Source organism: Malus sylvestris, chromosome 3 (genome assembly GCF_916048215.2).
Source record: "Malus sylvestris chromosome 3, drMalSylv7.2, whole genome shotgun sequence".
Classification (NCBI taxonomy): Eukaryota; Viridiplantae; Streptophyta; class Magnoliopsida; order Rosales; family Rosaceae; genus Malus; species Malus sylvestris.
Genome location: NC_062262.1, coordinates 7255241 through 7274536, shown reverse-complemented (window position 1 = coordinate 7274536; position 19296 = coordinate 7255241). Strand labels below are relative to the sequence as shown.

Here is a 19296-nt window from a genome sequence, read left to right as displayed (position 1 = left end):
GAGCTACAGTGCTCCTTTAATGAAAAGACACATTATCATCCTGCTTTTTTTTTCAAAAGCACTTTCACAAAAAAGTTTACCAAACACTCTACTGGCTTTATTTCACAGCCGCTTATTCTCACAGCACAGCCGCTTATTCTCACAGCAGCTTTTTTTCAAAGCACAGCAATACCAAACCAGCCCTAAGAGACATGCGTCACTTTAGGGACTTCTGACTAGAGATATCACTTTGGCGGTACGTTAAATGACAATTTTGTACCACAACTAAGGTTTTCATCAAAACGAAGTGTCAACTTCATAACTCTACTATTTAAAATCTACAGCAAATGTTTTAAAGGAATCTTACAACGAGCAATGGCATCTCAGTCATCATCTTCTTCATCGATAGTAATCTTTTGGCCGAATCCCTTAGGGCCAGCTCTTGCTCTCACCCTCTTCTTCTTCCCACTCTTCTTCTTGTTAGTTTCCTCATCTTTCTCAAGCTTCTCTCTCTCCCTCTTCTGCAGATAATCTGTCACACCTAGGTATATCACCTGCATTCAAAACCCACCCAAAGTTTTAGCAAAAACCAAGTTTCCTAATCCTTTATTTTCTTTTTCACAAACGAGGGATAATCTCGAGCTAAATTCATCTAAATAACTGTGACAAAGACTCGAACTTGAGTGCAGAGATGGGAGCAAACTGCTATAGCCAACTTGGCTAAGCCCAGGTATGCCAAAACGACGAGTTCAGTAACTTCAAACAAATTTGAACTACACATATGAACATGGTTTCTTGAGTTTACCACAACGGTGATCCTAAACAACCCAAATTAATCAAAACCATATTCCAAAGCCATAAATTTAGTCACTTAAGCAAATTGGGATCACAAAAGGAACATCCTTTTTTTGAAATTACCGCTATGGTGATCCAAAGCAACCAAAGTCCAGCAAGCCAAGTTGCCGAAACTAAACATTTAGCCACATAAACAAATTACGATTCAAAAAAGAGGACATGGTTTTTTGAGTTTAGATATTACCCCAATGGTGAGGATGGAGAGACCAACAAAGGCGACGAAAAGAAGAACAGAAATTGCGACAGACACTCCTTCGTCACTAGAGGCCACTATCTCCTGCGCAGTCTCAAGTGGCACGGAGGCTTCTGCAGGCACGGATTCAGCAGAGGCGGTGGCGCTGATTTGCCAAGTTGGGGTGCTTCTGTGGTTGAGATTATCATTTGGGGTGATGAAAGTTAAGGTCCGTTTGGTTGTCGTTATTGGGGAGGATAAATGGAAGGATGGTTTCAGGGTTGTTCTGAGGAATTGGGAATGGCTTGGCTTGAGAAAATGGGAGGAAGTTGGTGGTGGTGGGGATAGAGATATGGATGTGGTAGCCATGGATATTTGCTACCACTTCTCTCTCTCTCTCTCTCTCTCTCTCTCTCTCAGGGGCACAAACAGCCCTCTCAGCAAATGTGGGAGAGGGGGCACAATTGTAAATCTGTTATGATTGGGAGTTTGGCATTGTTCACGGAGGCCCTAAAGCCCATGGCAAGAAAATAGACTAACCAATGTCCAGTCCTAACAAAAAAAAAATGTGGGAGGTTTCGTATTCGATGCTCTGAGTTGATGAGTCTGCTTGATTGTGGCTACGAGTAGGGTGAAATTCCCTATAGCCTCTCTAGACCTGGAAAAGGTAGATAACCATGACTTGCCACCAGTTGTTCTTTTTTTTTCTGCAAAAAGAAAAGAAAAAAGTCAAGTCCTAGCACAATAATCCCCCAATTTCAAAGAACAAATGAACTTTGATATATATATATTTTTTTTTTTTTAAAACATAGTGATTTCCGCACACTATCTTTTTATATACCCTATTGATTTTTGGATTTTGAATTGAAACAAAATAAAGGAGAATCAAGAGACTGAAATAAACATGGGTTTGCAAAAGGAGAAAATGAATGTGTTGAAATCATTTTTGTTTCCTGTTGAGTTTTACAACTTAAGCTTGATGAACTTGGTAAACAGTGAATTAGGAGTGTAATATAATCGGGGTTGGGAATGCTACGCCGCGTACTCATGTGTGAATGTAAGTCGTTGATGCATAAACAACTCATAATCATTCACATGCAGGAACAACTAAGCCAGGCATGCATATTTTTGAACCAAGATTAAGGCTTAACATGCCAAAATTCAGCCCTAACTTGGATTATGAATGAACGGGTTTTGTACAAGTTAACAAATTATCGATATGACCATCCAAAATTAGGGTTTCAATTTGTCAAATTTTGCTCAAATCCACTCCATTTCTCAAGCTAGAACTAAAACTTGTACTCCCGACTCAAATTTAAATCAAGAACACTACTTATAATAACTAATGAGGAACATTTTTGCTTACCACCTTCAAGTGATAGTTATGTAATCACTTTATTTATCATCGTTGAATGAGTTTAAATTTTGAAATTTATATGGTAGATAAACATGAATTTCAAAATTTGAACTCATCAAATAGTAATAAATCAGGTGGTGAGCATTACCACCATTTAAAGATGGTGAGCGAAAAGGCTATCTAACTAATACAAAACATGTAAATGGTCTTAATTGTATTTAGGAAGGATAGTGTTCTTCACACCCCTAATTTTGCCTCCGACACATCTTGTTAATTTTTTGTCATTAATCTTTTTCAATTTGTTCAATTCAACAGCTAAAAATAAAAATAAAAAATGTAAAAAAAACAAAAAAAAAATGTAGATAACACATTTGGACCAAGTGCTTGTTTTGCCGCCGTACGATTAGGTATTCATCACCGTCATGCTCAATACCTACTAAAAAGAACAGCTGTTCACCAACATCTCTCATTTCTCATTGGTCCATCCGCTTTTGAAATAAAATTTTCAAGAAAAAATAATATTCACCATTAATTACCAAAAATACCCCCCAAAAGAGCGAGCACTTTCTTCCGCCAAGGCCATTCCAGTCATTTCAAATTCGGAACACGAGTGCCGAATCGTGAAACGTGTCAACAGATAAGCGCGAGTAGGATTGATGAAATGTGGGGTAGCGAGTGGAGAAGAAAAAGAAAAGGATGAGATATTTAGAAGATCAAAAATATCTGCCTTAAGTCGTCCACGTCGGCGCAAGAGCGAATCAGATATTGCACTTTTTCTACCACAAAGCGTAGAAGAAGAATAAAATAATAAAAAGAGGAAAAAAGGAAAAATAATTTTCCCACCCGTTTTCTCACTTGCCAAACAGTCCTCCGAATCTCCCGAATTCTCCAATCTACTTGTTCCTCTTCTGCTTCTCTCAATTGGTCTTCGTTTTTCTCCTGATTTTTCTCCCAACCCGATCCGATCCCGACACGAACAATTCTATGACAAAAATCTGAAAAAGCAACAAAAAATTTGAAAAAAAAAAAAGAGAGAGAGAGAGAGAGATTGAGCTGTTTGCAAATGGGTGAGGAGGTAAGAATGAGTGAGTACGAAGGCGCTGGTAGCGGCGGCGACGACGAGGCGCGGGTTTCAGAGTGGGAGGCGGGGCTGCCGAGCGCTGATGATTTGACTCCGTTATCCCAGCCGTTGATTCCGATCGAATTAGCCTCGGCCTTCAGCATCTCGCCGGAGACCTGCCGCACGGCCTTCGACGTCAACCGCGCGTCGCATAAGACGGTCTCGACGCTCCGCGGCGGCGCCCACTCCCAAGGGTTCTCGTCGTCGAACTACAAGTCGTTCGACGAGAACCGCAGCGACGACGTGGTGGAGCCGATGGTCGTGGAGGTGGACGAGAGCGGCGAGAGGTACGGATCCGATTCGAGAAAGTCGCGGAAGGTCGATTGCAGTACGGAGGAGGCGGATTCGGCGCTGAGGACCGAGAATTTCTCGCCGGACGACATGTCAGCACGGACGCTGAAGCGGCCGCGGCTGGTGTGGACCCCGCAGCTGCACAAGCGGTTCGTGGAAGTGGTGGCCCACCTGGGGATCAAGAACGCGGTGCCCAAGACGATTATGCAGCTGATGAACGTCGAGGGATTGACACGCGAAAACGTCGCCAGCCACCTGCAGAAGTACCGCCTCTACTTGAAGAGGATGCAGGGCTTATCCGGCGACGTGGGGTCCTCCTCGTCGGACCAGCTTTTCGCCACCACGCCGGTACCGCAGAGCTTACGCCACGAGTCTGGCGGTGGCGGCGGTGGCGCTGGGGGCTCGGGTCAGGCGGGTCAGGGTCAGAGCCACGGGCACGCAAATGGGCAGTTTTCGTTTCCGATGCCGTACCCGCCTGCCGGGATGATGCAGATGCCGGTCCTCGGGATGAACCACGGGCACATGGGCATGCCAGGCGGTGCGGGCGGTCACGGCGGTGGGTACCATGGGTTCGAGTCGCACCACTACAACATGGGTTCGATGGTTTCGTACCAACATGCTGGTTCTAATGACAAATGATAAATCTTTACACATTAAAGTTGAGGTGAGTGACTCTCCTGAGCTTGTGCACTGAAGTTTTAACTTTCCAGTTTTTATTTGATTGAATTAGATTGCTGGGAAATTGATTCTATCGTTTGCTTATCTTGTTTGACTGATTGTTGTTTCCCTTATTATATTAGGCCTCATTAATTGAACCTACGGGGTTCGATTTCTCAAAAGGAAAATGATTTCCGCACTCCCTTTTTCTCTCTCCTGGCTCGATTGAATAATGAAGGTGAAACGGGAGTGCGGAAATCATTTCCATTCTTAAAAATGCGCAGTGTATTTTCTGATATAAACTCAAAATAATGATATCGAGGACTAGGCACTTCCTAACTAGGTTTCGGCCCTAAAGTTGAATAATCTTCAGAGTGTTTCCCGACCTGTGTATTATTTTACATCATAAGTTTCGAATGATGAGAGAGTTTCCTTCTTGACTTTCCAAATCCATTTTGTGGACGTAGAATCTCGTCTCACTGCATTTTAAGTTTATGCCTCATATAACAAAAGAGTTGAAGTAATGCCTTGCACTTATTTTGGGATTGAAATGGTGTTTTCCATGTGATATCATTCCGCGTGCACTGGTCTCGTCCATTTTATTTGTCACTTGTTGGAGAAATAAGTGTTTATCCCATTTGTAGGAATCACAGCTCATAAGCTTGTGTATCTTTAGCAAGGATTTATAGCAGTTTCTGGGCTTCGTTGTTGTTGCAGCTAGTTTGCGTATAAAATGCAGTTTTGTATTGATGAGCACTGTTGAAATTCCGATTATTAAATGTATGTTTTTGTGTAGATTCAGACGTTTCAGCATGTTGGTTGAAGCTAACTCTTTGAACTCAACCTGTAAGCTTGCTTGATTGGTAATCCCGAACCTGACAGGCATGGGAAGGGTTCTTAGGAATTATGTGGAGAAACTTTAGAGGCATATGGGTTTTGAATGAACAGCCAATGTAGCAAAACTCCCCTCATTAAATGTATACTCCTATTCCAAGTTACGTAACAGGGGGAGGTTCATTCCCAGTCTACATTGTTGACACTGAGGGCATCGAGCACATCCCTGACCTGTTCTTAGTTTATATATTCTTTGTATCAATAAGGTATTAAGCCTTTTCTTTCCAGATTCAATGGAAAGAAGTCAATAAAGATATAGCAATTGTCTGTTACCTGTCCTGCAATCCTGGGTTGAACGCTTTTATCACCTTTTCACCTCCCTTGTCATGTATGGTGATATGTTATGTTCCGACATTTCGTAAATATATTTGCAATTGCTTCAGTTAACCTTTTACAGTCTCTGCCTTTGTATGTTGCTCTTCAAAATAGCGAATATCTTAGCCAATTCTCCTTGTTTCTCTCGGTTAAAGCTTGGGTTTCTGTTGCATAATAGTACTGGTAGTTCATTCGGGGCATGGATCCTTTGTAAGTGTAGGTCATGATATTTTTTTCTTCTTGGACTTGAAATAGATGTTTATTGTACAATTTATACGCATCATTTGCAGATTGTTCGAAGATAACTACAGAGAGACTTCATCAGATAAAGCGGCGGCCTCTACAACAGCAGTAAAATGGCGTCTACCTGCCCGCAGTGGCATAGAGTGTTCTTTACTAATTGTTTAAGTTATGTTGTCAACTGAAATAATTCATACTGTACCTCTCTACAGATTGTAGTTGAGATCTTTTGTGTTTCTCCATCTACACTGGCTTTGTTCTTAAAATCCTGTCGGGCTGAAACCTACTTGTATGTGGTGAACAAACATCGGTGAGAAGATGTATTTGTTTTGATGATCAATAGTATTTAAATTCATGTTATCATTCTCACTGTTATCCAGCTTCTCTTCCCTCCGCAGGCATAGAAAAGATCAACGGTAGCACCGGCGAAGAAAGTGTGATGAAAAGACTCCGGAATTAGTTCCAACGATCACTTGCCTCAGAATTAGTTCAAAATCTTCCTTCAAGGACCTTTCTCGTATATCAGGCAGCTTCCATCCAACTGCAACCCGGAAGTTTCCCTAACTTGTTTCTCTTCATCATTTTCTTCACAATCCATGACCCAACATTTGCTTAAATGTTCGAAAAGCCTTGTCGTTCTGAAAATTCTGCACAAACCCGGATATAACTGAAGTCCAAGATACCACATCAGGCTCAATTCCGTTATAGCGCATCAACGTAAAAAGATTAGACGCCATTGCTTCATCGCCCTTCTGCGAAAACCCAGTAACCAAACTGTTCCAAGTTATCAAATTAGGCTTTATTCCCTCGTGTTGAGCAAACCCCGAAACCATAGCATTCAAAGCCACCAAATCTTTCTCCGCAATCATATAAAACACCCGATGCGCCTTCTCTACACTCCCGTTCTTCGAGTACATATCAACGAGAGCACTGCTAACAAAAGCATCAAACTCAAACGAGAACAGGAGCACCACGGCGTGAAGTTTCTCGCCGGTTTTAACATCCGAGAGGTGCCCACAGGCTTTCAAAACACTGGGAATAACAATCTTGTTCGGCCTCAAACCCTCTCTCTGCATCTCACAGAACAAACACTGTTCGTCGCAGGAATCTCCTGGCGGACGAGCACACAGCTCCCCTGGGAGAATGGCGTCGGTTGAGGGTATCTGTCGTACTTCTGCTTTCTTCTCGGGCTCGCTCGGGCAAGCCTTTGTCGGGCAGATCTTGGTCGGGCAAGACAAACTTCGGGCAAGGCTCGTCGGGCAGTTCTGAAAGAGAAGGGCAAAGTTAATTTGAAAGGGTGCCTTTGTGGGGCCTTAGGTGTAGGCCTTGAGGCTCACAATCAAGATTAACTTTGTCGTGCTCAGGTGTGCCACTGCCATATTCAGTATGGCAGATGTTGAATGAGTGTTTTAAGCTTTGATTGAATATGTATACGCCCGAGAAACCAAGTTAGATATAACAGGTGCCTTTGTGAGGCCTTAGGTATAGGCCTTGAGGCTTCCTGTCAAACTAAACCAGTGCTTGGATGTATCATATTTGGTCTTTTATGGTTGCCAGAGTCTTATCACTATTATACCTTTGATTATCTGAATCCAAGAGGTAGGACGAACCCAAATGAGTGCCTTTGTAGGGCCTTAGGTATAGGCCTTGAGGCTTCCCATCAGAGTTAATCCTTATACTCGGACCAACTAGACCACAACATGAAATGAAGCTAAATAGATGCCTTCGTGGGGCCTTAGGTGTAGGCCTTGAGGCTTTCTATCAGAATTCACTCCCTGCTTAAGCCTTTTCTACGAATCAAGATATAATAGCAACAAAACGGAGAAATAGATTGATTACTTGCGCCCCAAGTAACTTCGGACTTCTCGCTTGTCAAAGATTGTCGTGGATGGGTTGAGTCCACATAGAGTTCTTTTTTATGCCTTGAGGCCAAGGACTTTTAAACTGATCTTTAAATTACATGCCCGCGGGCTTCAGACTTAGATCTGATTTGAACTCTGACGCGATTCAGATCGGATTCAAGTGCTGAAGACTTATTTTCATTATGACTTTGCTAGAAATAACTTGTATATAACTGGGAATATATAACATGTTATTGTGCTTTTAAAAGAAAGAAAAGACAAAGACAGAGCAAAGCTAGTCGGGTAAGTTTGAACCTTATCGGCCAAGGCTGAACTTCTTACAAAATCTATCTTTGTGGCTCTGTCAGAGGTCTGAAAGCTTTTAGAGGGGTTGACGGGGGAGAAGAGGATACAAAATGAATCGATACCACCATGAACAAGGTAGCAGAGCTATTACAGGGGTTTGGGAAGGTTTATCCCGAATGGGATGAAGGCTTGGGCTGACTACAGCTTCGTTGAAGGCAAATCTGGCTTGAGCAGAGTTTTGGCTTTTGTTTGTTTGTTTGAGTGTCCTTAATTCTGTCTTCTCTTCCTCCTTTTATAGACGACTTCAGCTTGGGTTCTTGTAGCAATAGCGGTTGCCCGAATGCGGTTTGGTGATGACTCACTAGCTTTTTTACATGAATGCCACCAATAAAGTACTTTATTGGGCTGTGCAGTGACTGAATAACCTACCCCCTGTGGTCTTTGAGCAGGTAAGCAGGTGGCCTTTGTAACTTGTGCCCAGCCGAAAGCCTCTTTCCTGCCTCCTAAGTTTTCCTCTGGGCCTTGGGTTTGGGCCGGCTTTCTCTCTGGCCCAAAGTTCAGATTTTATCCCAAACAAACACATTGCCTGCTGATAAAACCCACAACGAGCACAGGCTCCGATGAGAGCAAACCAGCGGCGGATGTTCGTCTGGGGAATTTTGTCGAACAGTTTGCGGGCATGAACTATTTGGCCACAAGAAACATACAAAGCTATGAGCTTGGAGGCAAAACGGGTCAAACCGGCCAACCCATTGGTGATTAAATGGGCGTGGAGTGCTCTTCCCGAGTGCAACTGTCGATCACGAGCGTAGGTTTCGATCAGATTTGGGTAGAAACCGGGTGATGATTGAAATGGACGGTGGTTGATGCAGTTGCTCTACTGAGCCGATGGGAGTGCTTGGACTTTGGAACCGCGCATTAACATTGGAACAGCAACTGTAAAGCGCGGGGAATAACCAAACTACCGTTATACCAGAAGATTGAAGTGAAGAGTACAGGTTACAATTACAATTTGCGTCAAAAGTTAAAAAGAAAATTGGAATATCTGTCCTCGAATTATGATTGAATTGTAGTTTTCGTTTAATAATTAAAATTCATTAAAATTATCGCACAATTTAGAGTATTGGTCATTCATGAGTCATGACAAATTCGTGAAATGTGAAACTCATACGAGTCTATTTTAAGGAGCATATTAAAATTACATAATTACCTCTTTTAACGGAAATTATCACAAAATTGACGTCAATGACAATGCTTCACAATTTGTGAAATTTAGATAACAATCTACGCATGTTACAAGGAAGAATTATTGTGAAATGCTGGAACATCGTCACGCAATATAACTAATATACTCACATGAAGTTATAAATTGCCTATTAATAAATTATCCTAAGGCCTAAAGCATAAACCGTCTATTTATATTGTGACACGTGAGTTAGTTATACTTTTAAGTGTATTCTAGTACTATAACACAAATGAGAAGATAATATGATTAAGGATCCCTTATCATAAAATTCTACTATACTCTTATGTATTATATGCACACAAAAATCGAATGTTTCAACATGCTATTAAATATCCAATAAACACGTTGTGACGGTTAGAGACCCGATGTATACTATACACAAGTGCATAAAAATGGTCAAGAACTAACTCACTCATTAAGCTACTACAAATGTTATTCATTTCAATTTTTCACCATAATGTTTTATTAGTTTGTAATACCGTCACTGCCTTACAACAACTCTATCCCCCAAAATAGAAAGTGGGTCCACATTTCCAAACAACTGATCCAAAATCTTGGCCGTCGATTTTACTCTCCATCCCTCTCCAGAACGTTGGAAGCTCAAAACAGAGCCACCAATGAAAGCAGGAAGCAGCACAACCCAACTTCCAAAGCTTCACATTTTCTCAACCACAATCTTCTAAGGGACATGAAAGTAATCATCAAATTTCTCATAAATTCTTCCCCCGACGTCGACGAACAATGCATGGATTGGCTCTCCTGCCTCTAACTCCACACACCCTCTGTTTCTTCAACCTCCCTCCTTCTTCTTCTTCTTCTTCTTCTTCTTCTTCTTCTTCTTCTTCTTCGAGATCTCTGCTTTTTCTGCAAACCCGACCCGAATTTTCGAAACCCGTAACCAGCTTCTCGAATTTGAACCAGAAACGGCGGCGTTTTGCGACCGTTTTGAGAGCGAGTCGCAGAGAGTCTCCTTACCAGGTTCTGGGCGTGTCTCCTTCTGCAACTGATGTCGAGATCAAAAGGGCTTATCGCAAACTTGCTCTTAAGTATCACCCCGATGTTAACAAAGAGGTAATTAACAGTTTACGGATTCAAACCCATAACTTATATTTTTGTGGGGTTGTGGAATTGCTAGTGCTTTAGCTGCAAATTGAAGGTTTTTAATTTCTGGGTAGTTTTTTTTTTCCCTAATTATTTGTGTGATGATATAATTTTTAGGTATTTGATTTGATTTCGTGTTCATTAAATCTTTGCTTACCAAGTTTAAAGGATGCCGATTCATTGGAGGAGGCAGTTTCAATTTTATTTTTTTGGAGTTTGTTTATAAACTATTTTGAGCTAACGGAGGGCTTGGCGCAAAACCGAGCGCAGTGTTGTTCTAGGTTTCAAACAGCCGACCCCATTTAGTGGGATGAGGCTCTGTTGTTTGTTGGTTATAAACTATGTTATTTGTTGGTTACTCATTTGCAGAAGCTAATGTTATATTTTTGTTACCCAATTGCAGAAAAGAGTTAAGTATGTTATTCTTTAGTTACCCAATTGGGGAAGTTAAGGATCTTTCATAACTGAGTATTGTGATGTTTCTGGATTAGAGAAAATGAATGTCGAATGATACATTCTGTGTTTATCACTCTTGTCACCATGTCGGGGGATAAAACCGCAGGCTTATTGCGAGAGGTACATTCTCTCTCTGGGAGGGAATTATGACTCCTTGAACCCCTAGGACTGATTTTAGCTGCTACCATGTAACTCCTTGATTTGATTCATGAATAACAGTACAATGTATACAGGGTTATAATTATCCCTCTTGTCGAAAGAATCCTATGGTGTTAAGGATTCTGTTCTTACAGATTGTGTAGACAACAATCTTGAAATGATTCCACCAAACTCCAAACAAATGATCCTAGGATATGCTGCTACCCGAATTGTATTTTGTGATTTGTGGCACCCAGCCAACTATCGAGGCACATTACGTTGTGTGCTAAACTGTGACGTGCGATTCATGCCCTTCCAAATTTCCAGTTGCCCCCTTTTGTAGTTTGTATTGCCAGGTGGTATAGTGGATATGAATTGCTGTTTTGAATCTGTTTTTTAGCTCATCCCTTCTATCAAGAGTGCTTAGCAAGGGTTTCACTAGTCCTAACTTTTTTTGTTTGTACAGGCAAATGCACAGGAGAAATTTATGCGGATTAAGCATGCCTACAATACATTGCTGAGTTCTAAATCTCGGGGAAAATACGACTCTAATTTCGGATCTGACTATTCCTATTCCTCTGCTCAAAAAAACCAGAGCAAGAAGTCTCAAGATGAAGAGGAGTTTTACGGATTTGGTAAGAACTTAGTAAATTTGCACATGAATTCTGCTGACTTGGGAGCAGCCTCTCCATAAATGGGGGTAAGGCTAGCCGACATTCACCTCTCCCAGACCCTGCGTAAAGCGGGAGCCTTGTGCACTGGGTACGACCTTTTTTTATGAATCAATATAAATGGGGGTAAGGCTAGCTGATATTCACCTCTCCCAGACCTTGCGTAAAGCGAGAGCCTTGTGCACTGGGTACGACCTTTATGAATCAATATAGTCCAATACTATATATGTTTCACTCGAAACATGTCTGATAATCTGTCGGACAAAGATTTCATGCTTCCTGTGACATTGCAGTATCAAACATGCAGTTAATTGGACCTTCACTCGAAGGATCTTTTGGTCCAAATGACCGTTTAAATCTCAACGGATTATCCGTATTACTGTTAAGACGCTGATGTGTAGTGTCTTATATTGACCAAAATATAGCATGGACCAATCTATATACAGGTGTCTTTAGCATGTTCTTATTCTTAAGCCCTTCATTGTGCAGGTAATTTTTTGAGGGATGTTCAAATTACAATAGGTAGATTTGTCCTCTCTGTGAGACATCATACAGGCTGTAATGTTTGCATTGCATTGTTCTCAAATCTCAACGAGCCATTTTGTTATCCTCTTTTTTGCAATTAAAATTATTGTGGCGTCATGAGTCTTTTTCAGTGCTGCAGAGGACTTCTTTAAAGACATTCAAGAAGAATTCCAGAACTGGGAAGCGAGTGCTTCGTCACAAGGAAAGCCAAAGAGTCTATGGGAGGAACTGGGGGTGAGAGATTATTAAGTTCCCACTATACCTTTCTGAAAACGCAATTAAACTAAACCATCTTTGCGGCCATTTGAAGTTATGACTTGCAAATACCAGTGTTTCAACGTGAACGTTTACCAAGGAAACCTCTCTTATAATTTTATGTACACTTTGCAGGAGATTGGAGAAGAACTGGTGGAATTTCTTGAGAAAGAACTCAACATAACAGATCCAGAAGACGGAGTAAATAACAGTGATGAAGGCAATCCTTTCAGAAGCTCCGGGGAACAGAGAACAGGAAATGTTGGTCAAAACGAAACTGGTAAGGAGAGCAGCATAGAGGATAACATTGATGAGATAGAAGCTACTCTTGCTCGGTTAAAAAAGGAATTGGGATTGTAGCATAGGAACACGGCATCACCACGTCAATGCTCTGTTGGAAGCATCGAAGGTGAAGCCTTAAAATCATATTACCGCACTTTAGCGGAAAGCAAAGGATGAGAGAAGGAAAAGGAGAGATCGATCGATGGGGGTTTTGTTGTATGGTAGAGGGAGACTGGAAGTATGAAGGCGGAAAAGAAGATGCGCTTGCTGAAGTACTTCATTATTTTTTCGAAGTCAAGTTATTTCATCCAAGGGTATAGTTTATATAGAGTACAAGTCGATGTTTATAGTCTCTTGGGCTTCTGTTTGGAGCTTGTGCTGAGATCATATCTTGTAAAACAATCAACAAAGATGAATGAAATCAAGTGGAGTACAAGTTTATTGTGCAACAAGCCTGCTCGAGGCGTATGTATTCAACGCAGCTGCTCGTGTGATTCGCAATTATATTGGTTGATCCATCTCTTTGCTGCAGAAAATTGGAATTCAGATAATTTTGCAAGTAAATCAAGTTTTGAGTTCTTTCTGCTCATGGCTTGCAACAGATTATTCAATCAAGCCGGTAAAGGGAAGTGGTAGGGAAAACGAAGCCGATAAGGGGAGCGACATTGAAACGTGACTTCACTCCAATCCTTTGTTGAAGGCATCAAAGATGAAGCCTTGTTCCTATTGCCACACTTAGGCTCGTTTACTAATCCGTAATCAGAACGGGAGGAATTGAATTAATTAGAAAGCAAGCGTCGAGAGAATCTAAAAGGGAGAGATTCCAGCGAGGGAGACCGGAAGTTTAAAGGCGAATAAATAAGAAAATTTTAACGAAAAACTCACGGTACTGTTCACTTTAATGAAAAACTACATTTTTACACTAAAAAATCAATCCTGATACTATTCACTTTACCCTTTATTTTGTCCTTATAATTAAAACTCAAAGTTTTCAAGCCATTTTCATTAGTTTTCCTAAATAATCTTAAGTCTCCTTTGCCTCTTATTAGTTGCAACTGCGTCAGATACAAGCATTAACAATTCTCACTCAAGTTGAATTTATGTTTATCAAACCATTTGAAACGAATTGCGACATAAATAAAAAATAATTGTTTCGAAAAACTACAGGCCAAATTAACAAAACTGATAAAAACTAGCCGCATCTCAAAACCTCTCGCCGAAACGGAAGAATACTGCACCTGTGCCAGAGTTGTGATCGACGGCATACTCAGCTCTTACTAAACCTAACTTGACGCCAACGCCATATGCTGACCCGTGACCCAATCGCCTGTATACCTCTGTAGGGTTACCTTTGACTTCCTTGGAGGTTCCTAGATCATTTCCGTGCTCTGCAAATGCATATACATGTGTACCTTTCACGGGTATCCGTAGTTCAGCAGCAAGCTGGAGATAACAATGGGAAAAGAAATCAGCTAATCATATATCGTAATTTTTGTGTATGGGGAAAGTCTTTCACTGCCTATGACATCATATCGAGGACCGAGTTAAATTTTCAAAAGTAGTTCCCACCTCAAGGATGTTTCTAGCTGCACCTATCTCGCCCATGTTGTAACCCCTGACAGAATATGGACCGCCAAGGGTAAATGCATCATAACTTGGTAGGTCTCCTATACAGCCACCATAGTGTCCGTGAAGTACAAGCACGGGTGGTGGTGGTTTACCAGCACCTTCCTCGACTTCCTTCAGCTGGAAAAATCTTGTTAATGTTAGCTGGTGACGGTTAAAGAAGGGGAAGTTGCTGCCAACACCAATGCCTTGGTCAACCTGCAATTTCATACGAAAAAGTATGCAAGTTAACAAAGTCTCTAGAGCATGTTACACAGACAGGTAAATAGAACAACAACAATTCTAGATAAATCTAAAACAAAATTCATGAGAACGGCTTTCCCTTAAAGACATTTTTTTTCTTTCCCCGCTTGTTCTAAAAGCTACACTGTACAAGATATGAGGTTACCTGAAACACATTCCTCTGACCAACTATAGCTCCATTCACAAACTTGGTGTTATCACGGGTGATATTTGATTGTAAAAATGCCAGGCGGTCAATGCCTGTACCGCTGAGAGTTGTTGGAGGTCCATCTTCACTGACTCCTCCACTTGGCAATACTCTTTGGCCATTAGAACAGACATGACTGCGCTCATCACGTGTAGTTATCTCTTCCATTACAAGTCCATAAGTGAATTTGCTCTGACGGGTGAAATTCTGGTAGGCATAGGCTATCAAGTTAGGTAATCATAACAACGGAAAAAATAAAAATGACAAGTACCTCTGTTGAATAAATCATAACGGACTGCATCAAACATTAAGAAAAACGATGAAAATCACCTCTGTTATATTAGCCTTAACTCCAGCTCGATCAACCCAAATAGGGGGAACTTCATCAGCCCCTGGCCCACCAGTAAAGACTGGACTTAGTTTTCGGCTGTTGAAGCAGCTTACACGGAGAGTACGATTGCGGGGATTGTACACGCCATCCAGATATGGATGCACATACTCAAGCTTAAAAGAAAGATCATCCTGAGAGATAAACCACAGAAAAAACATGAAAACAGAATCTATGCAAAGGTATTAAACCATCAGTTAACTTAGATACAGGAATGGGTATACTCTTGGTAAGGCAAGATTACCTGAGGATTCAAGAAGTTGCTGGTGGTTATTGATCCCAGAATAGACCTATTCAGGCCACCGAGATTCCGATGCTCAAATGTAACAGTTCCACCAGGCTCTAGTGAAGCCTATACATACAACATACAATACAATACAATCAGAATTACAAAATTGAAACCTCCAGAATCTTCATGGTTGATTAGCAGAGCAAAGAGATCACTTTACACATACCAGAGTCGGATAACCTCCGCGTCCAGGAACAATGTTCCATTCCGTGTTAAGTTCAGCTGTCTTCTGTTCTAGTTCTTTTAGCTTTATTTCAACAATTATCCCTCCTTCGTTCTTCTCATCAGGCCGTGGGTTCACTTCAATGTTTGAAAACAAAGCTAGGGAATTTATGTTCCTCAGAGCTTGTTTCCCTGCTTCTATGTTAAAAACATAACCAGGCCGAAGCTAACATTCACCAAAGAGTTCAACAAGTCAATAAATCACCCCATTGCAAATTGGAAAAATACATATAACTTGAGAAACAAGCTAATCTGATAGCAAAATCATGCAACCGAAATGCAATTCAACAAACAACCAAAAACCCATTAAATACATAAGCAGTACATTTCGTTTAAGGGATGATATACGTACCTGCCTGGGCAATTCCCTCTTCACCACGGGGATCTGAGTGTTCCCTTCCACGATATTCCCGAGCTTATCCTGGAACTGAATAAGCAGCTGGGTGATATCCCCTTCCACAACCTCACAAACCACCTCCTTGGTATTCAAATTCCCAAAATTCACAACCTGTGCACAAGCATACCCTTCATCCTGATACCACTTCTGAACCCGGTCTCGAATCTTCTGCAACAGCCTCGCACTCACCTTCCCTTGTTCCCTCAACATCAGCAGCACTTCCCTCTGCACAGGCGCCGGCAACAAACAAGGCCTTGCCCTATCAATCCTTCTCTTGTAATCCTTCTCCTGGTTCCGAAAATACTCGAGCTTTTCCTTATCGGTCATGTCCGGGTCCATTTCAATGGGCTTCGACTGCGCCATCAGACCCACATTGATGCACCGGAACTTGTCCGCTGACTGCCATGTGCTCTCTGTGAACGAGATTGTAACGCCTAGAGTCCCATCTGGGTTCGTCTTCCCTTCCAAATCGACCTTCTCGAACATCCCGCAGTTGGCTAAGGTTTCCAGCTCCTTCTGCAACTGGGCTTTGGTGTAAACGCCGCCGGGTCTCAGGGATACCATTTCGAAGAACGAGTCTTCGGTGCCGACGGTGCTCCACCGCCGCCGATCGAAGAACAAGATCTCGGAGACCTTGTATTTCTTGAACCCACTGAGCTTGTTGAGCTGGACAACAATGTTGGCCGGTAACCCATGCGAGTCCCACTCTTGGGACTGAGGCTCGTCCGCGATGGCCGTCTGTGACCCAAACAACAGCCTCTTCAAAAACCCACCAAACCCATCTTCGCCGCCGCCGAACCCATCTCCCCTTCCACCTCCGCCTCCAAACCCACCTCCGCCACCACCGGAATTTCCGTTCCCGGAAAAAGATCGCAAATTTAAGATGAGGGTGACTGTGGAGGCGGCTGCGAGAGCTTTGGAGAGGGTTTTGAGGGAGGTGGAGGAAGGTTTAGGGTTTTGGGAGAGGGGCGAGGGGGTATTGGAGGAGAGGTGACATTCAGCGACTGGTCGACGGCTGTTAGAAGCGGCGGCGTATGTGATGGGCGGGGAAAGGGTGCGGGCGGAGGAGGGGAGGACGGTGGGCTTGGGGTTGAGGTAGGCGGAGGAGGGCGCCGCTGCGAACATTGTGTTGGGGGTGCAGCAGCGGAAGAATGTCGAGAAGAGATAAGGCCCCTCTCTAATGAAAAGAGGGGTTTATTGGGTTTGGACTTTTGGACTTTTGGACTTTTGGGGTGCGTTTGGTATGTCTTTGGACTAAAATACGTGGGACTCACCTCGACTAGGAGGCCCTCCAGGGTTGGCTAAAGCAGGCTAATCTAATCCCAAGTTGTCGCTTGGTATTAAGGGGGACTAGAAAGGAAGGCCGACATCCAATCTCCAAGTTTTGCTCACTGACATCCAGTCCCCGCTTCTTCTGCAGTGCCGTCACCAGGGCATCACGGTGCTTGCTCTTTTGTGGCCTAAGTTGCCCCACCGGGGGGGGGGACAGTTGAAAGCGGCACCGCTGTCCAATCTCGATATCCCCACATATTAGGGTAGGCATATATTGGCCGACACGTGTGGGTAACGAAGTTATTTTAAACATGCATACAAATAAAATATATGTAATTAGAACGATTATATCAAAGCAGGAACGTGTTTAGAGCATACAACTACTAAAAATAATATGAAATGATTACTCGGAAAAGATACGAACAAGGGAATGATACCTACACTGAGAAGACTCGAGAATATCAATGTTGAAGTGCCCTGATGTCGAGATCATGTGCCTCGATTCTAATTCCTGAGGGGGCACAAAAACAGAAAGGTGAGTGGACCAAAGTTTATAATAATAATACTAATTGTTGATGCACAAAACCGGAGGTTTTCGAACAACGTAAATCCGACCGTGAATCTGCAAGAAATGTAAATAACACAAGATGTATCGTGGTTCACCTCAAGGTTTGGGTTACGTCCACACTGATATTGTATTTATCTGAGAGGTGAGAGAGAGAACCTCTGAATATGAGAGGGGATGTGAGAGGGGTGAGAAGGCTTAAGAAAGGCCTCCCCTAATTGTGAGGGTGAGGAGTCCTTTTATAGAATAAGGCCTCCTCACTTATTACATATTTGCCTTTCCATTTATTACATAATTACATTTAAGTCCCCTGAGTATTTATACGAGATCTAAATACGGAGTCCCTAAGTATGGTATAAACAGTAGTCCCCCAAGTCTTCAGTCAAGAGAGTCTTTTGGCTAGAGACTTGAAATTCAGTCCATGTGTAGGCCGAAGTAACTAGATGTCGTCTTGAACTGATACCTGATATGAGGCGGTGCTTAAAGTGAAATGATGATCAACTTGAAGTAGCACATGTTGCGAGGCTGCTCAGCTTGTGGCTTATGTTGCCTTGGTTAGCTCGGCTTGTGGCGTTGAAGGTGAGGGAATCCCTTTTATAGAATAAGGGCTCGCTCCTCAATACATAAATAATGGGTTAGGAGTGATGCTCGTGACGAGACGGTTGCTCAACGGGCGGCGATGCTCTCTGATGAAGGTGAGGGAGTCCTTTTTTATAAAATAAGGGTTCGCTCCTCAGTACATGAATAATGGGTTAGGAGTGATGCTCGCGGCGATGCGGTTTCTCAGCGAACGGCGATGCTCTCTAACCAAGGTGAGGGAATCCCTTTTATAAAATAAGGGCTCGCTCCTCAGTACATAGATAATGGGCTAGAGTTGGTGCTATCTAATGATGGTGAGGAAGTCCCTTTTATAGAATAAGGGATCGCTCTTCAATACATAAATATGGGCTAAAGTTGATGCTCTCTAATGGTGGTGAGAGAGTCCCTTTTATAGAGTAAGGGCTCGCTCCTCAATACAAAAATAATGGGTTAGAGTCCCCCGAGTATTTTTCATGAGGCCCAATTGAGGCCCAATATATAGTACATAATGTAGTCCCCCAAGTCTTCGGTCAATAGAGTCTATTGGCTGGAGACTTCAAATTGAATCCATGTATGGGCTGAAATGGCGGTTGTTCAGAAGTGGTATTTGTATACCCTGTACTGAAGCTTTAGAGGTGAAGCTTTGCAAGTGAAGCTTTGAAGTTGGAGCTCTGTAAATGAAGCTTTTGAAGCTGGAGCTTTGTAAATGAAGTTTTTGAAGCTAGAGCTTTTGTAAATGAAGCTTTTGAAGTTGGAGCTTTATAAATGAAGCTTTTAAAGCTGGAGCTCTGTAAATGAAGCTTTTGAAGCTGATTGACATGAGTGAT

General features: G+C 42.4%; 5 protein-coding genes across 9 annotated transcripts; 2 read left to right on the top strand and 3 right to left on the bottom strand.

Annotated features, from left to right (window-relative positions):
- Positions 1-270: 270 nt before the first annotated feature.
- On the bottom strand, positions 271-1466 carry LOC126616832 (uncharacterized). Its single transcript, XM_050284964.1, has 2 exons — positions 1019-1466; positions 271-533 (listed from the first exon to the last, which is right to left on the bottom strand). The coding sequence occupies exons 1-2, from the start codon at positions 1373-1375 to the stop codon at positions 363-365; spliced, it is 528 nt and encodes a 175-aa protein (XP_050140921.1). The 5' UTR covers positions 1376-1466; the 3' UTR covers positions 271-362.
- Positions 1467-3141: 1675 nt separating this feature from the next.
- LOC126616828 (transcription factor BOA-like) lies at positions 3142-6243 on the top strand. Of its 3 annotated transcripts, none has more exons than XM_050284959.1 (2): positions 3142-4438; positions 5234-5597. In XM_050284959.1, exon 1 carries the CDS (start codon positions 3427-3429, stop codon positions 4411-4413), a length of 987 nt encoding a protein of 328 aa, XP_050140916.1. In that variant the 5' UTR covers positions 3142-3426; the 3' UTR covers positions 4414-4438; positions 5234-5597. The 3 variants fall into 3 exon arrangements, with proteins under 3 accessions (XP_050140916.1, XP_050140914.1, XP_050140915.1); XM_050284957.1 differs by lacking the exon at positions 5234-5597 and adding an exon at positions 5931-6243 and having other exon boundaries at positions 3143-4438; XM_050284958.1 differs by having other exon boundaries at positions 3143-4438; positions 5228-5597.
- Positions 6050-8780, bottom strand: LOC126615515 (pentatricopeptide repeat-containing protein At5g59600-like). Its single transcript, XM_050283331.1, has 2 exons — positions 8777-8780; positions 6050-6991 (listed from the first exon to the last, which is right to left on the bottom strand). Exons 1-2 carry the CDS (start codon positions 8778-8780, stop codon positions 6468-6470), a joined length of 528 nt encoding a protein of 175 aa, XP_050139288.1. The 3' UTR covers positions 6050-6467.
- A 1021-nt stretch (positions 8781-9801) lies between these two features.
- LOC126616829 (chaperone protein dnaJ 20, chloroplastic-like) lies at positions 9802-13153 on the top strand. 3 transcript variants are annotated; one of them, XM_050284962.1, is made up of 5 exons: positions 9802-10344; positions 11435-11603; positions 12129-12161; positions 12296-12398; positions 12555-13153. In XM_050284962.1, exons 1-5 carry the CDS (start codon positions 10015-10017, stop codon positions 12601-12603), a joined length of 684 nt encoding a protein of 227 aa, XP_050140919.1. In that variant the 5' UTR covers positions 9802-10014; the 3' UTR covers positions 12604-13153. The 3 variants fall into 3 exon arrangements, with proteins under 3 accessions (XP_050140919.1, XP_050140917.1, XP_050140918.1); XM_050284960.1 differs by having other exon boundaries at positions 9812-10344; positions 12304-12398; XM_050284961.1 differs by lacking the exon at positions 12129-12161 and having other exon boundaries at positions 9816-10344; positions 12304-12398.
- A 611-nt stretch (positions 13154-13764) lies between these two features.
- LOC126616827 (protein TOC75-3, chloroplastic-like) lies at positions 13765-17269 on the bottom strand. The gene is made up of 7 exons (XM_050284956.1): positions 16009-17269; positions 15601-15822; positions 15390-15497; positions 15088-15279; positions 14716-14964; positions 14271-14525; positions 13765-14144 (listed from the first exon to the last, which is right to left on the bottom strand). The coding sequence occupies exons 1-7, from the start codon at positions 17176-17178 to the stop codon at positions 13905-13907; spliced, it is 2436 nt and encodes an 811-aa protein (XP_050140913.1). The 5' UTR covers positions 17179-17269; the 3' UTR covers positions 13765-13904.
- Between the last annotated feature and the right edge of the window lie 2027 nt (positions 17270-19296).

Excerpts from the sequence above, each read along its gene's own strand:
- LOC126616829 (XM_050284960.1), top strand. The coding sequence starts at position 10,015 with ATGCATGGATTGGCTCTCCTGCCTCTAACTCCACACACCCTCTGTTTC. Across the intron at positions 12,162-12,303 it reads GGATGTTCAAATTACAATAG|AGGACTTCTTTAAAGACATT; the intron begins GTAGATTTGTCC and ends TCAGTGCTGCAG. Across the intron at positions 12,399-12,554 it reads GTCTATGGGAGGAACTGGGG|GAGATTGGAGAAGAACTGGT; the intron begins GTGAGAGATTAT and ends TACACTTTGCAG.
- LOC126616832 (XM_050284964.1), bottom strand. The coding sequence starts at position 1,375 with ATGGCTACCACATCCATATCTCTATCCCCACCACCACCAACTTCCTCC. Across the intron at positions 534-1,018 it reads TCTCCATCCTCACCATTGGG|GTGATATACCTAGGTGTGAC; the intron begins GTAATATCTAAA and ends TTTTGAATGCAG.
- LOC126616828 (XM_050284957.1), top strand. The coding sequence starts at position 3,427 with ATGGGTGAGGAGGTAAGAATGAGTGAGTACGAAGGCGCTGGTAGCGGC.
- LOC126616827 (XM_050284956.1), bottom strand. The coding sequence starts at position 17,178 with ATGTTCGCAGCGGCGCCCTCCTCCGCCTACCTCAACCCCAAGCCCACC. Across the intron at positions 15,823-16,008 it reads AGAGGGAATTGCCCAGGCAG|CTTCGGCCTGGTTATGTTTT; the intron begins GTACGTATATCA and ends GGTGAATGTTAG. Across the intron at positions 14,145-14,270 it reads CAGCTAGAAACATCCTTGAG|CTTGCTGCTGAACTACGGAT; the intron begins GTGGGAACTACT and ends TGTTATCTCCAG.